General features: G+C 54.2%; 1 protein-coding gene across 2 annotated transcripts; it reads left to right on the top strand.

Annotated features, from left to right (window-relative positions):
• The first annotated feature begins 2,964 nt into the window (after positions 1 to 2,964).
• Positions 2,965 to 14,025, top strand: LOC101534995 (angiotensin-converting enzyme-like protein Ace3). Of its 2 annotated transcripts, XM_058675321.1 has the most exons (16): positions 2,971 to 3,094; positions 3,185 to 3,321; positions 3,640 to 3,798; positions 4,054 to 4,141; positions 4,258 to 4,401; positions 4,715 to 4,906; positions 5,011 to 5,108; positions 5,205 to 5,377; positions 5,560 to 5,783; positions 5,877 to 6,021; positions 7,197 to 7,295; positions 7,994 to 8,116; positions 11,061 to 11,245; positions 11,726 to 11,929; positions 12,040 to 12,105; positions 13,901 to 14,025. In XM_058675321.1, the coding sequence occupies exons 1-15, from the start codon at positions 2,989 to 2,991 to the stop codon at positions 12,069 to 12,071; spliced, it is 2,109 nt and encodes a 702-aa protein (XP_058531304.1). In that variant the 5' UTR covers positions 2,971 to 2,988; the 3' UTR covers positions 12,072 to 12,105; positions 13,901 to 14,025. The 2 variants fall into 2 exon arrangements, with proteins under 2 accessions (XP_058531303.1, XP_058531304.1); XM_058675320.1 differs by having other exon boundaries at positions 2,965 to 3,088; positions 11,726 to 12,105.
• Positions 14,026 to 14,659: the final 634 nt, after the last annotated feature.

The following is a 14,659-nucleotide window of genomic DNA, read 5'->3' as shown; positions in this document are numbered from 1 at the left end:
TCCAGTCTCTAGCCATTGTGTGTGTGCTCATGCATGCATGTGCCGTGCGGCAGGGTGTGGAGCTGAGCTATTTTAGATTGCACAAGTGAGTGGAAATTTACAATGAAGGAAGACAATGGTGTTTATAAACACGCCTCTACCCCCAAAGGCTGCTTTCACAACCATTCCCCTACCACACACAGGTCATTGTCACGAAATGTCCTTTCCTATGTGTGAACCCATGGAGTCTCACACTGCCTCTCAGAACCCGTGGGCTGTTTGAGGCTACCAGTCCTCAATACCCAAAGACCCAAGCTGCAGACTGCCAGCCAAGAGGAACTTGACATTCATCGCAGCAGCCCCAGCTGCCTCGTCCATTAGATTTTCACAATATTGCCATGGCTTGGACTCCTGGCTCCGCCTCTTTTGGGGGAGTGTGGAGAGGCCAGGTTTACCTGGATGGTGGCAGAGGAAGTGGTGACAGCAGGAGGAGAGGCCAGGCCAGCTGTCTCTACCAGTGATCCTGACACCTGAGCCTTTCCCCCACGCTGCACCTGTTGGTACTATTCTATGATCAGCTCTTCCCCAGGCCAGCCTGGGGGGAGAGGGAGGGGACTGGACATTTCTCTCGCTCTCCTCAACCCTCTCCTGGTCCTCCACCCTTTTCTAACTGCCCATCCCCCACCACAATCTGGCTTTACTGTGAATGAATCACCGCGTCAGCCCCTTTCCACGGCACTTTCAATGCCACTCCTTTCCATGGCAGCTGCGCTGTTCGACATTCCCATCAGTGGTGCCAAGAGGCTCCAGTTTCCTGCATGTTGGCCAAATTTGTTTTCTCTGTTGATATTAGCTACCCTAATGGGTGTGAAGAACATGCCACTGCGTGTACAACATGCTGGGTTGTGTGTTCCAGGTGGTGAGTGCCCTTGCACATCCTGTCACGTGCTCAGAGCTGCTCCCAGACCATCTTCAGTGAGATGTGTACTCGAGTCCTTTACCCCCTTTGCTTGCTGAGTTTGGGAGTTCTTCGTGTATTCTCCACACTAATCCCTTATCAGATGTGACTTGCCAATATTTTCCTCCCATTGTGGATTCCTTTTTTACCCTCTGCACAGAGTCCTTTGATGCACTAAAGGGAATTTTGATAAAGTCTGATTTGTCTGTTTTTCCTTTTGTTGCCTGTGCTTTTGATATCAAATCCAAGAAACCGTTGCTAAATTCAATGTCACGAAAATTTTTCCCACGTATTTTCTTCTAAGAAGTTCATAGCTGTTATATTCGTGACATAAAAGCCCGTGTTCTGCATCCCTTTTAGGGTTTCTCTGAGTCTGTCCCGTATTCTGCTCTGCTTCTGGGTCTGTAGCTTAACACAAGCTCTGGAGCGAATCTTTTCAGATCTTCTCAGATTTGTGTTATTTGCTAACTGGACACTTGTGAGCAAGTTTCTCAACCTCTCTGTTGTCTCAGTTTCTTCATCTGTAAAATGGGGGATATTGACAAGGAATTTGTTGTGAGGACCCAGCCCCTAAAAGCCTTTGAGACCCAAAAACCTGGGGGGCTGGGACATGCTGGCTATTGCCGCTGTCCCTCCTGGCACTGTGTATTTCCCTTGTGTTTTTCCCATGAGTCATGGTCAGTGGGAACAGCCTTCGGCAGGGGCCCAGATACAAGACTGCTTCCTGTAGGGTGCTCTTAGACAGGAAGCACCTCCTAGTTCCCATCTTAATGTCATAGCTACAGTGCAAGTGGTCACCTGTCCCCATGGAGCTTCATGGACCCTCTTCGGCCCCCCAGCCCTTGCTCTCTGCTGCAGATGCTCCCTGTATCTCCAGCATCTGAGAGCCCCTGTTGTTGTTTTCCAGCCCAGCTCTGCCTCTTACATTATTCACAAGACTTCCTGGGAAGTGGGAGCAGGACTTCCAGCCAGCTCCAAGCATCAGCCTAGCTGGAGTATTACTGACTTCTTCTCCTCGCATTTTAAATACATTTTGACAGATCATATTTTGAGGATTACTTGGTCATTTCCTCTGGCCATGGTGTCAGCCCACATTAGGGAGTAAAAAGACCTAGAGGGAGGGGGTCACAGGGTAGAGGAATAAGGGGGTGGAAAAAATTGAGCCCAAGGAAGGAACCCCAGGATGAGATAGACGAGAATAGGTGGCTGGTCTCCCCAAACAACATGTGTTCATGATCTGGGAGGTCCCCTGCAGAGAGCTAGAGTCCTGCCAGTAAAGTGAGAAGGCACATGGGCTTCCCAAATCCTGAGATTCAGAAATGTCCCCACCATTCACCCATCTGCTTATCCATCCTTCCACTCATCTGCTCACAGGCGACCCCAGCTTCTGCTCAGAGGAGTCTCACTGATCACTGCCCAAGCCCCATGAGGAGTGACCAAATGGAGTAGACTTGTTCTACTCCACAGAGCCAGCATCATGGCATAGCAGGTAAAGCCACAATCTGTAGTGGCGGCATCCCATAGGGATGTTGGTTCATGTCCTGGATACCCCACTTCTGATCCAGCTCCCTGCTAATGGCTCGCAAAAGTCAGTGGAGAAGGGCCCAATTGCCTGGGCTCTTAAACACACATGGGAGAGTCAGATGAAACCACTGGTTCCTGGCCCAACCCCAACCATTGTGGGCATCTAGGGAGTGAACCAACAGATGAGATTCTCTCTCTCTCTCTCTCTTTCTCTCTCTCTCTCTCTCTCCCCCTCTTTCTCTGTAACTCCACCTTTCAAATAACTTTTTTTAAAAGAAAATTAAGAAGTTTGGGTTCTCCCCTTGGCTCTGCCATTGGCTGGTTGGTGGGAAGCAAACCATTTAGCTTGACTGTTCTAGACCTTATTCTCATTACCGGTAAAATGGGAGCTATTGGGCCAGAGGGTGGGTGGAGGCTTCCCAGTTCTAATAGTCATGGCTGACCCTTGGCCCCTGATGTCACAATATGGATCTGGCTCCTAATTGGCGCATAGCCTCCCCATGCCATGCTCTGCTGTTCTCTTGGTCATGGGTACAAGATGGACTTGCTCTGGGCCTTCCATACTTGCGTTCCTTTGTTATGGACAGCTCTTGCCATGGCTCAGTACCATGGCTGACCCAAGCTTAGGTGCAGGTGGAACCCAAAGGAGTATGGGCCAGATGAGGGGAACAGGCAGGGGCAAACCCCTCCCAGAAACACACAATGCCTTCTTCTCCCCCACAGGCGAGTTCTACAATGAGACGGAGGCCAGGCTGTTTCTACAGCTTTACGATCAAACAGCGCAGGTTGTGTTGAACCAGTTCATGGAAGCTGCTTGGAATTATGTCACCAACATCACCAAGACAAACCGGGAGGAGATGGTGTGGTGCTGCTTCCTGCCCCATCCGTCTTCCCCTGGCTCTGCCCAGGAGGCCTTAGGGGTCTGGGGAATCGCACCTTCTGCTCCCTGTGGAGAGCTGAGGGGAAGAGGGAAGTCCCAAGTGTATATCAGAAGGGGACCATGAGCCTCAGGCCCCATATAACCCTGGGCTTCCCTGCATTTAGGCCCCCAGACCTTCTGCTCCCTCCCTCTTAGCAACTCTTCAAACCTGCAAAATAGGGAGCCACAGTGATGTGTGGGACCCTTTTCCCTGCTCCCATTTCTCAGACAAACATGCACCCACCCTTTGCCTTTGCAGCTGCACAAGGAAGTGGAGAGGTCCAAGTTCCTGACCTACTTTGGCACGCGAGCCCGCCTGTTCAAGGTCTCCCAGTTTCAAGACCCGGACGTGAAGCGTATGCTAAGAAAGCTGCAGGACATAGACAAGGCGGCCCTGCCGGAGGAAGAGCTCCAGGAGGTGATGGATGGAGCTCCCGGACCTCCAGGCGCATGTTTCCCCATCCCACCCTACCCGAGGTGTGGGGCGGAATCAAGCCTGGTCATGGAGCCCCAATGTCTGGGGCAGGAGGAGGCGGGGAGAGAGGCTCAGAACTTTCTGTGGGGCAGGAGGAGGGCAGGGTGGAAGGGATGCTTGGGCCAGATCCAGCTCTTCTGGCTGGTAGAGCATGGGCCAGGGGCAGGGGCCCATCCTAGGTGACACCTGCCCCCTCAGTACAACAAGCTGCTGGCCTACATGAAGATGACGTACAGTACGGGCCAGGTGTGCCTGAATGAGGGGCCCTGCCTGACTCTGGATCCTGGTGAGAGCCCCAGGCTGGTCCCTCAACATCCAGAGTAGAGGGAGGGGAGAAGCACCTAGGGTAGGTGAGGGCAGAGGCTAGGGAGAGGATCCCACAAGGCTCTTTTCCCGGCATAGACCTCAAAGAAATCATGGCCAACTCAAGGGACGAGAAGGAGCTGCTGTGGGCCTGGCAGGGCTGGCGGGATGCCGTGGGCCGCCAGCTGCGCTCCATCTTCCCACGTTACCTGCACCTCAGCAACAAGGCTGCGCGGCTCAATGGTGAGGAAGGGACTGCACTGGCAGGGGGGCTGGGAGTGGTGGCAGAACCTGGAGACCGGACCCCCTGATCTCCTCCTAGGTGCTAGGAGCGTTGATCAGGGTCTGGGGTGCACACCAGGTTCAGAGAGACACATATGCATGCCCAGTTAAGCACACATCTCCAACTGTCACATGGGGTGCTGCTGAGAGGGGGCATGGGGAGAGATCACCAGCCAGTGAGGCCCTATCCAGGCCACCCAGAGGTGCTGTGGGAGTGGGGCTGGGGATGAGGTGGGGTCCCTGGAGGGAATAGGATCTGCTTTCCTTGTCCCAGGTTACAGAGATATGGGAGCCCTGTGGCGCGCCAAGTATGACTCGGACACCCTGGAGCACGACCTGGAACAGCTCTACCAGGAGCTGCAGCCGCTCTACCTGAACCTGCATGCCTACGTGCGCCGCGCCCTGCACCGTTTCTATGGGGCTGAGGTCATCGACGTGAGGGGTGCCATCCCTGCCCACCTCCTGGGTAAAGGCTGGGCTGGCAGCACCAGCAGGCGGATCCCCTACCCCACCCTAATAAGGGAGAGCTTGTCTCTCTCTTGGCCTCTGAGCCGCCCCCTGTCCTTCCAGGAAACATGTGGGCCCAGTCCTGGGTCAACATCTTGGACCTGGTCCTGCCCTTTCCGAAGAAGCCCCCTGAGGACATTACAAAGGTCATGAAAGGCCAGGTGGGTGCTTGGCCCGACCACCCTGCCCACTGGCCCCCAGCAGCCCTGAGCAGACAGAACAGCATCCCACACAGCCCTCTCCCCTGCCCCATGCAGCACTGGAAACCCGTGAAGATGTTTCAGGAGGCTGAGAAATTCTTTACCTCCCTGGGGCTGCTGCCCGTCCCCAAAGACTTCTGGAAAAAGTCCATGCTGGAGCGGCCCAGTGACGGGAGGGAAGTGGAGTGCCACACCTCGGCCTGGGACTTCTACAATGGCAAGGACTTCAGGTGCCCACACTGCCACTACACAGGAGCTGGGAGCAAAGGGAGGGGTCGGGGCAGGTGGGTGTGTCAAGGACCTGGGACCTGAAGTGCGAAAGACAGTGGATGAGACCCTTCTGTTTCCCAGCTCAAGCCACCGTACGTGAAGGGCGTTCCCAAACCCCTTGACCCCTGCCCTTTAACCCTAGGATAAAGAAGTGCACCGAGGTGACCATGGAAGACCTGCTCTCCATCTTCCACCAGATGGGCCACATCCAGTACTTCCTACAATACAGCAACCTTTCTGTACCATTCCGCACAGGCGCCAACCCTGCCTTTGAAGAGGCCGTGGGGTCAGTAGTCACCCTCTCGGCCTCCTCCTACACACACCTGTTCAACAGAGGCCTGCTCAGCCTGCAGCACCAGGACTCAGGTGACAGGCAGCAGCAGGCAGCCCCTGGGGTGGGCAAGGCCAGGGGAAGGGCAGCCCAGGAGCCGCCTCCTGACTGCCCTTCCCCACCCCCAGAGGAGGAAGTCAATTTCCTGCTGGGTATCGCCCTGGACAAGATCGCCTTCATCCCCTTCAGCTACCTCATGGATCTGTACCGCTGGAAGGTCTTTGACGGCACCATCTGGAAAACCATCTACAACCAAGAATGGTGGAACCTCAGGTAGGGGCGGGGCTCATCTCACCTCAGCAGTGGGCAGCGTGTCTGGGTCACCTGCTGGAGGACACCTGGGCCCCGGGGATGCTCAGGGTACAACTGGCGCTTTGCCATCTATTCCTGGACCTAAGTGGTTATACTGTAGCAGGCAGAGCCAGCGTGGGCGATCATGGCCTTGGCTTGAAACTGGCGTAGCCCTGAACATACCGCTTGTCTGCTCTGGGCTTCAGTCTCCATATCCATGCAAGGGAGACCCCAGGGGAAGCTCCTACACAGAGACTGGAAAACAAGTGCCCACCTGCCTGCCAGGTCTCCATGCCTCCAGCCCGTTCCTACCAATGAGGCATGGAAAAGGACTGTAAGGGGCCAAGAGTTTCCATGGGAGACATGGGGCTTGACACATGCACATACGTGTACACACATGCACACACACAGATGCTCACACACATCTACCTTGGGCAGACCACCCTCGGGCTACCACAGGTGCCTACCCGCAGTCACTCTCAGTGAGGGACACCCACATCAAACCTCATCACAGATTCCCAGCCGTTCCATTGGTTAATTACTGCCGAGACTAGGGTATCTCTGTCTCCCCAGGGCATTTGATTGTCCTACTCTAGTCCACGGGTTTAGGATTACCAGATTTAGGACTACCAAGTGGGTCCTGCAGGCTCTGACCTGGCCCTTTGGGCCTGTCTAAACCTTCATCATCATCTGGTGTTGTGGTCACTCAACATGCTTGTCTCATGGGGAGTAAGTCCAAGTTCAGGGAAAAGCACGTGACCACCCAGCACAGACAACAACCATCAGGTCCAGCCCAGGGAGGCAAAGTCAGCCTTCCAGTAGTCGGGAGCTGTGGCCAGCTTAAGTTCAGTGTCTGCACCTGTAAAATGGGACAACCTGTTACTACTTCAGCTCTCCCTGGCTGAAACGCCTTTGCGTGTTGGTCCATTATCTGCTCCCATCATTGGAATGCAAGCAAGGACCAGAGATCAGGAAGAGGCACAATGTTCAGCTCTATCCACCTTTTATTAAGATTCTGGTGCCTTATGTTTTTATTCATTGAATCAACAAGCACCCATCATCAGCATGCCAGGTCTGATGTAAGTGCTTCAAAACGGAGAGGGTTGGAGAACCTGCCAGACATCATCCACAAAGTCTCCATTTCTCTCCGCCCCCAGGTTGAAGTACCAGGGCCTGTGCCCTCCTGTTCCTCGGTCAGAGGACGACTTTGATCCAGGTGCCAAGTTCCACATCTCTGCCAACGTGCCTTATATACAGTAAGGGCTGGGCCCCATTGCACAGCCAGATCTGGAACTTTGGAGGCATTTCCCGGACAGCCCTAGATCCAAACGTTGCTCTGCACCCCGTCCACCTCCTTCTGATGTTCACATCCCGGGACTCTCGGAGCCCTGGCCTCAGGCCCTGTGTGGAGGGCAGGAGAGTAGGAAGCCAGGCTGAGGCAACATTGGTTCAGAAGGCCGAGGTGGTGGGGGAGCCAAGGTGAGGTGGGGGAGAGTTGGACACAATCGTTAAGATGTCTTTGGGACTCTTGGGTCCCCTGTCAAAGTGTGTGGGCTGGAGTCTCCGCTCTGATTCTGACTCCAAAGTCCTGCTAATGTGCATCCAAAAGACAGGTGATGATAGTTCAAGCACTGGTGTCTCTCCTACCCACATGGGAAACCTGGATTGAGTTTCAGGCTCCTGGCTTTGGCCTGGTCCATTCCCAGCTGTTGCAGGCTTTTCTGAAGACTGGAAGAATCTGTCTCTATCTCTCTCTGTCTTTCAAGTAAACTTTAAAACAAGTAAATACTAAAGGTGGCGAATGGACAGTGTTCCAGCCTCTGGGACCAGCTCAAAGCCAATGACAGGGTCTGAGGCAAGGTGGAAGTCGCCATTATCTGCCACAACTCTCTGACCCCAAGTGGCTCTGGTCTTCCCAGCCCTGATCTCTGCTCTGTAACCTGCCCCCTCCCAGGTACTTTCTTGGCACTGTGCTTCAGTTCCAGTTCCACGAAGCACTCTGCAAGGCCTCAGGCCACGTGGGCCCACTGCACCAGTGTGACATCTATAACTCCAAGATAGCCGGGAAACTCCTGGGGTGAGTGTTTGCCCCCTGACTCATCCTCAGCCCTCCCATCTCCCTGCAGGGAGCCAAGCCCAGTCCCCCTCCCCTCATTCATCACACAGAGTATCCCGAAAAGTTTCATTAGTTAATGTTCCAGCTGAGGCTGTTCCCTGGGTCGCACTACAGTCTCTTCCACACGAATCAAAGTGCATTTTCCTCTGGACTCAGCAGTGCTGTTTGCATCCACGTGTGCAGACACGTGTGTACCAGGAAGTGAAGATGCTGGTGGCAGAGCCCTCGCCAGGCCTTCAACCTTCCCTCCACCTGTATCCCCTCTTCTGTTCTTGCAAGGTGCTTGCCTGTTCTCTCATGCCAGGGTGCGCTCTGCTGCCCCACTTCTTTCGCTGACCGTTCCAGGTTGTCCCTTGGCATACTTCTGATGAGTCTGTGATCTGATTCAACATCCCTATCTTTTCCCCCCATCTTTTCCGTGCTGGTTTGGGCCCCGAAACAAACTTTGGAAGGGGGTAGGGGATCTGAATTGCAAGCAATCCCTATGATAAGCCACATGTTTGTGGTACGTGCTCTTCCAGTGTCTCCTGTTAGTGGCTCATGGCTTGGCAAAGCAAATATTATTATCCTGCCCTGTACAGCTGATGACACTGAAGGTAAGACAGGTGGCATGACTGAGTGTCATTCATCTAGCAAAAAACAAAAGTTATGCTTTGATCCCAGACTCTTTCATCCTGTCACTTCCATTAGAAGACACAAGCTCTGACGCAATTAGACCTGAGACTACTGTTCCAAGCTAAGGCCTGCAACTGCAAAGCTGCCAAGTCCACCTACCGACTTGGTCTCTTCCCCTTTGAAATTCAATGGGTTCATTCCCCTACTGGGTCAGGGTCATGTTGAGTTTTCCTCTTGTCTTGTCGTAGATTAGCGATGACACATACTTTGGTAGGCTCAGCATGTTTATGTACACATTTGGGGTCCACCATGCAGTTAGTCTGTAACCAGCAGCCCGGACGGGGTCACAGGACGGATCCCAGGGCTCTGCTCCTGGGGAGGCCTATCCCTTGCATGACTCTGGTCTCCACGGTTCACTGCTCTTCCCTCTTCCACATCACAGAAGCCTCTTCCGGCCAGCTGCCCCACTTGGAGCTCATTTGACTGTGCTGAACCAAGGGGCGCCTCTCTGCTCAATGACTGCAAGGGGTTTGGGCATTCAGCATCTTTTCTTGTTCCTAGCAGGCCAGAGACCCTTTGTCCAGCAGGGGGCAATAGACCATGGGATAAACATACACAGAGAAGAGCTGGAGTTGTAGCATAGGAGCAGAGAGCACACAGACTGGGGCAAGGCTGTTGTGCAGGATCTCTGGCACCAAATACAAGTGTGCAAGAAATAGCAGGCATCTGTTTACATCAACTCATTTTTAACTCCACCCTCATCCAACCTACTTGCGGGGCTTTGGCCATGGGACGTGCTGCCGTCACTTGAGAGCTGCTGCTGTAGGTTTCCTGTGCTGCCCATGGGGGCTGTGGGCTGGGCTTGGGCCCAGGGTCTTGTCCCATGCAGCCTAAAGACAAGAGCCTTCCCCTACAGGGCTGTTGCTACAGAGCAGGTGTCTGTTACAGCCCTATCACCTGCAGTCAGCAGATCTTGAGTTTCCCCGCTTCATTCTTTGCTGGATGTTGATGAAGCCATGTGTGCGAGTCTTCACGAGCTATGGAGCCCTCGTTTGTTAATTAGGGGGTTAGGCACCGGCGCAGTGAAAGGCAGACATTCATGAAGTCCTTTCTATGGATGAGAAAACTGAGACTCAACACGGTTAGGCTGTATGCCTGCTGCAATGCAGGCTGTGAGGTGCACTGCTGAGCCTCAAACTGGGTTCTGGAAGTTTAAACCCCAGGTGGCGAGCCCCAGGCCTCCAGACCCGACCTCGTTCCTAGTCACACCTGGACTCCCCACCACCACCTCCACAAAGGGGCTTGGGGCTGGAAATCTGGAACCCTAACTTATGTGCACCCTGTCCTCTTTGTGAGTGCAAGTTACCAAGGCTCAGTCAAATTCCGTTTGGTCCTGGATGTGCCGTGAGGCAGAGTGGATGCTCACCAACACTGCCCATCCTGCATCCTGAGCTCTGGGATTCCCCCAAACACTCCCCATGAGAGCAACAAGCAGAAAGGGGCTTCCTCTGTCTCCTGACACTGAACACCCTATGGGAAACAGGACTAGGTCCCCGAGGGAGCCCAGGAGAGTGACTGAGACCACAACAGGATGGCTGTGGATCCCACCAAGGCTGCAAGTCAGCAGCTAACATGTATTCTTATCTAAGCACTCCTGGTGTTGTGCCTACCTGATTTTTACAGCAAGCCTAGGAAGCTGGCACTGTGAACATCCCCATTTAAAAAAAAAAAAAGATTTGCTCTCTGATAAAGGAAAGTCAGATATACAGCAAAAGAGGAGAGACAGAAAGATCTTCCATCTGCTGGTTCACTCACCAAGTGGCCACAACAGCCAGAGCTACACTGATCCGAAGCCAGGACCCTGGAACCTCTTCTGGGTCTCCCATGTGGGTACAGGGTCCCAAGGCTTTGGGCCATCCTCTACTGCTTTCCCAGGCCACAAGCAGGGAGCTGGATGGGAAGTGGGGCTGCCAGGATTAGAACCAGCGCCCATATGGGATCCTGGCACATTCAAGGCAAGGACTCTAGCTGCTAGGCTACCGCACCAGGCCCTGAATATCCCCATTAAAATGGAGTTAGAAATTGAGGCTCTTGGGAGTTACCCGTCCCAAGTTCCACAAACTCATAAGGGACCAAGTTGAGAATTAAGCCCAGGTGGGTCGTATTTCAAACTGGTGAGCCCTGTGTGAAGATTCTGCCTAGCTGGCAACACCCTGGGGCCAGGGTGGGGAGTACTGAGGGTCCCAGAAAATGCCCCCATACAGTCTCACCAGCATCTCTGCTTCCCCAGGGATATGTTGAAGCTGGGCTCAAGCAGGCCCTGGCCAGAGGTCCTCAAGAAACTGACGGGGGAGTCCAACTTGTCCACCAAAGCCCTCATGACCTACTTCAAGCCCCTGCTGAACTGGCTAGTGATGGAGAATGTGCGGCAAGGGGAAGTCCTGGGCTGGCCAGACTTCAGCTGTTCCAATGCAGGTTGGATGGATGATCTGCCCCTGACTCTGACCCTGAGCCCGGCCTTGGCTTTGGGGTAGCCCCAGACCCCACTCTGCCTCTCCCTAGGCCAGCTCCTACCCTGACCCAGCCTGAAACCTTAACAAGTCCATCTATGGTCTGGCTTGGCCAGCACCACACTGCTGGTTCTGTGGGGCCCTGCCTATGCCATTCCTGGCACAGCCCATGCCCCAGGCAAAACCGGACCACCAGGCTGGGTAAAAGGTTGACTTCTTGCCTCCTGATACATCCTGGGGATGGTAGCCCACTCCATGCCTGTCTCCTCCTGCCCTTCCTCCTCTTCCTCTCTCCCACGCTCCTCTGGGGCAGTGTGCTCTTCTGTGGCTGGGAAGGCAGGTGCCAGAGGCTGAGGGGGGAAGACCAGTTGTAGTCAGACCCTCCCTGAGCCACAGGGAACCCCAGGACTCCCTCTTCAGAGGAGACTCTTCCATCTTCCAGCAGAGAGAAAAATCAACAGAGCGGCCTTTCTGGGCCTGGAGCTGGAGGCCAACAAGGTTGTATTTTGGCAATGGGGCCTGCTGTCCTTGAGCTTCATTATGACCTTCATAGCCCTGGGGCTGGCCTGCAGGCTGTATTCCCTGGAGAAGCAGTCGCTGGTCCAGGACTCCACGATCCTCAGCTCGCTGACCTACGCTTACTTCCTGGGTAGCACGGTGGAGCCCCGCCAGGCTGCCCGAAGACAGTGGGTCCTGCTGGCCATCTGCCTCACATTCATGCTGTGCTCCATTGGCTTCACCATTTGGATCTTCACGCAGCACCACCGGACACCTCTGTGGGTGGCAGTTAGATGGTGGAGTGAGGACTAGCTTCCAGTGAGACCGGTGAGGCTGGGGGCAGCTGAGCTGGGGAAGGTCGGGGGAGAGTAGGCACAGCCTACAGGCGCCATGCTTGACCGTAGCTGAGGGCAGCTGTGGCAGGTCTGGGTACAGGCGCAGTGGCAATTGTGTTTGCAGAGTCCGGTGTGTGAGGTCATGTGTATACAAGAAACCAGCTGTGGGAGTCCACGTGTACCCTGAGTTCCAGACCAACTCCCTTCATCCTGGGGCTCAGGAAGGCGGATTTTAGTGACCTCAGGATGTGTCCACTCCCCACCCCAGACCAGCCCTCATCGCCAAGCCACACCCAGAGCTGGCTGTTTACACAGTCTTCCTTGGTTCAGGAGCTAGGCTGCCAGGCACGGCTGGAGGTGTAGTACCCAGGGAGTCTCCACTGTGGTTAGAAAAAGGACGCACTTCAGTCCCCTTATGCAACATCCTTGAGTAGCACCAGACATTCTTTCACAAATCGCTGGGCCAGTTCCTGAACACTGTGCCCTGTGTAACCGGCTGGCATGGTTCTCCAACCTTCCCAGGGTGGGGCTGCACAATCCAGCCCCCAAAAGCTCTTTGCTGCCCACCTGAGATGCATGTGGCCTCACCAACTGTCCTGTGGCTCTCTTGGCCCCAGCTCAGGCCCTCCTGGATGGAGACAGTGGGCAGCTGGGCACCAAGCCAGGCCTGATTAATGATTGACTTCTTTAATATTTAAACAAAGCTCATCTCCAGCCACTCTGCTCTGGAGATGGCCTTGTTCAACACACACACCTGCTGCCTGGCCCGTTACCTTGGGGAGTGAACACAGGGCAAACAGCACTTTTCCAGGCTCTATGGGGGAGGGAAAGAGCTACAGGAAGATATTCAGGGAATCAGAGCTCCAGGCTTAAGCCTGGGAAGAGAGGGAGGCCACTGCTTCCACCCCTCCCAGCCCTTTCTCTCCAGCCTGGATCAGCCTGCCATGGGCATGCCACACCCCAGTATGTGGAGACTCACTAAGTCTGGGGATCCTGGGAGTCAGGGTCTGCCAGAGAACAAGGGAGATCTGAGGGGCCATGGCATGACAGTCGTTAACCTCACAGAAGATACACCGGGGCTGTGGCCGAGCTGGTGGGAGAGCAGCCAAAAAACAGTTCTCTCTCTCTAGATTAGGGATCTGAGCCTCAAAGCCACAGCTTTGAGGGACAGAGGGGCCAAGCTGAGCTTTCCACGAGCTCTGCCTCTGCCCAGATTTTGAGACGTCCCTCTGCATTCTGGCTGAGCCCACACACTTCCTGCTCCAACTCCAGGCTCTACATTACTTTTATTTGACAGTGCTTTCACTGCTCTGACTTTTCTGTGCTATCACCTTTCTTTAGAATATTTATTTGTAAGACAGAGTTACAGAAAGCAAGAGACACAAAAATATCTTCAATCTACTGGTTCACCCCCAAATGGCCACAATGGCTGGAACTGAACCTGTCCAAAGTTGGGAGCCAGGAGCTTCTTTTGGGTCTCTCACATATGTACAGGGGTCCGAGGCCTTGGGCTGTCCTCCATTGCTTTTCCAAGACACTGTTTTGCCACAGAGCCAGCCCCTGTGGTTGTGTCTTTCCCTGTCTCTATTACATCTGTTAGCTGTGAGGACTGGACACAGCCGGAGCGTGTGCCCCTTTGCAACAGCCGTGCTCAGCACATCAAGGGCCTGCAAAACATTCGCATGAGTGAGTGGATGAATGCGTACCCCACCACGCACGCTTGTCCCAGAGCTCAGCACCCCCAGGTACTGAGCTTGTGAGAAACAGGGCTTACCTTTCCTCCACAGCCAGCCTTACCAACAGGAGTGGCCAGGACACCTCTGCCCCTCTTCCAAGGAGGCCACACATGAAGCTCTCTCACCTCCCAGCCACAGTGGTCATTGGGGCCCCCACCTGGCACTGTGACCCTGTGTGGCCAAGGTACAGCCAGCATGGGACTCCATGCCTCCCACTGGAATTCCTGCATAAGCCTTGCCAAGCCCCCAGTCTCTCCTTCCTCCCCTCCTCCCACCATTTTGCCAGGATATCTTCTTCATGTCAAACTGCCTAAGAATTTGGTTGTCTATCAATTAAATCAAAATGTTTAAAGTAACATCTGAGAGTCTTGATCCATGATCCTTTCCTGCCACCCTCACCTCCCCTGTGCCACATGTGTCCCTTGTGTGCAGACGGCACCCTGACCTTTACTGAAGGAGCATGCTCTGTTTGGATGGTAGCCCTTCAAGACCGGGCCCCAGATTGTTCAAGGGACCTCTGCACAGCTCCAAGCTCACCAAGCAGCTAAATGACCAGCAACCCTCATCCCCTCTTCTCCAAGAAGCCTCTTTCAACAAACCTCACCCCTACTCCCATCTGTCATTTCTCATGTGTTCATTTCCAATCAGCCCTCACTTTGATCAGAGGTCACTTGCTAATAGGCGGTTTCCAATCTGTTCTTCCAAGCTATGCCTGTGTGCTAAGAGCCCTCAGCACTCCGGTCAAGAAAGCTTATTGGTTATTTCTCTACCTTTGCTTGCACTTACCCCAGCCTCCAAGGACCAGGTTGG

This window comes from Ochotona princeps, chromosome 17 (genome assembly GCF_030435755.1).
Source record: "Ochotona princeps isolate mOchPri1 chromosome 17, mOchPri1.hap1, whole genome shotgun sequence".
NCBI classification, from domain to species: Eukaryota; Metazoa; Chordata; class Mammalia; order Lagomorpha; family Ochotonidae; genus Ochotona; species Ochotona princeps.
The sequence above is the reverse complement of the archived record's forward strand: the minus strand, read 5'-3'. Positions and strand labels throughout refer to the sequence as shown.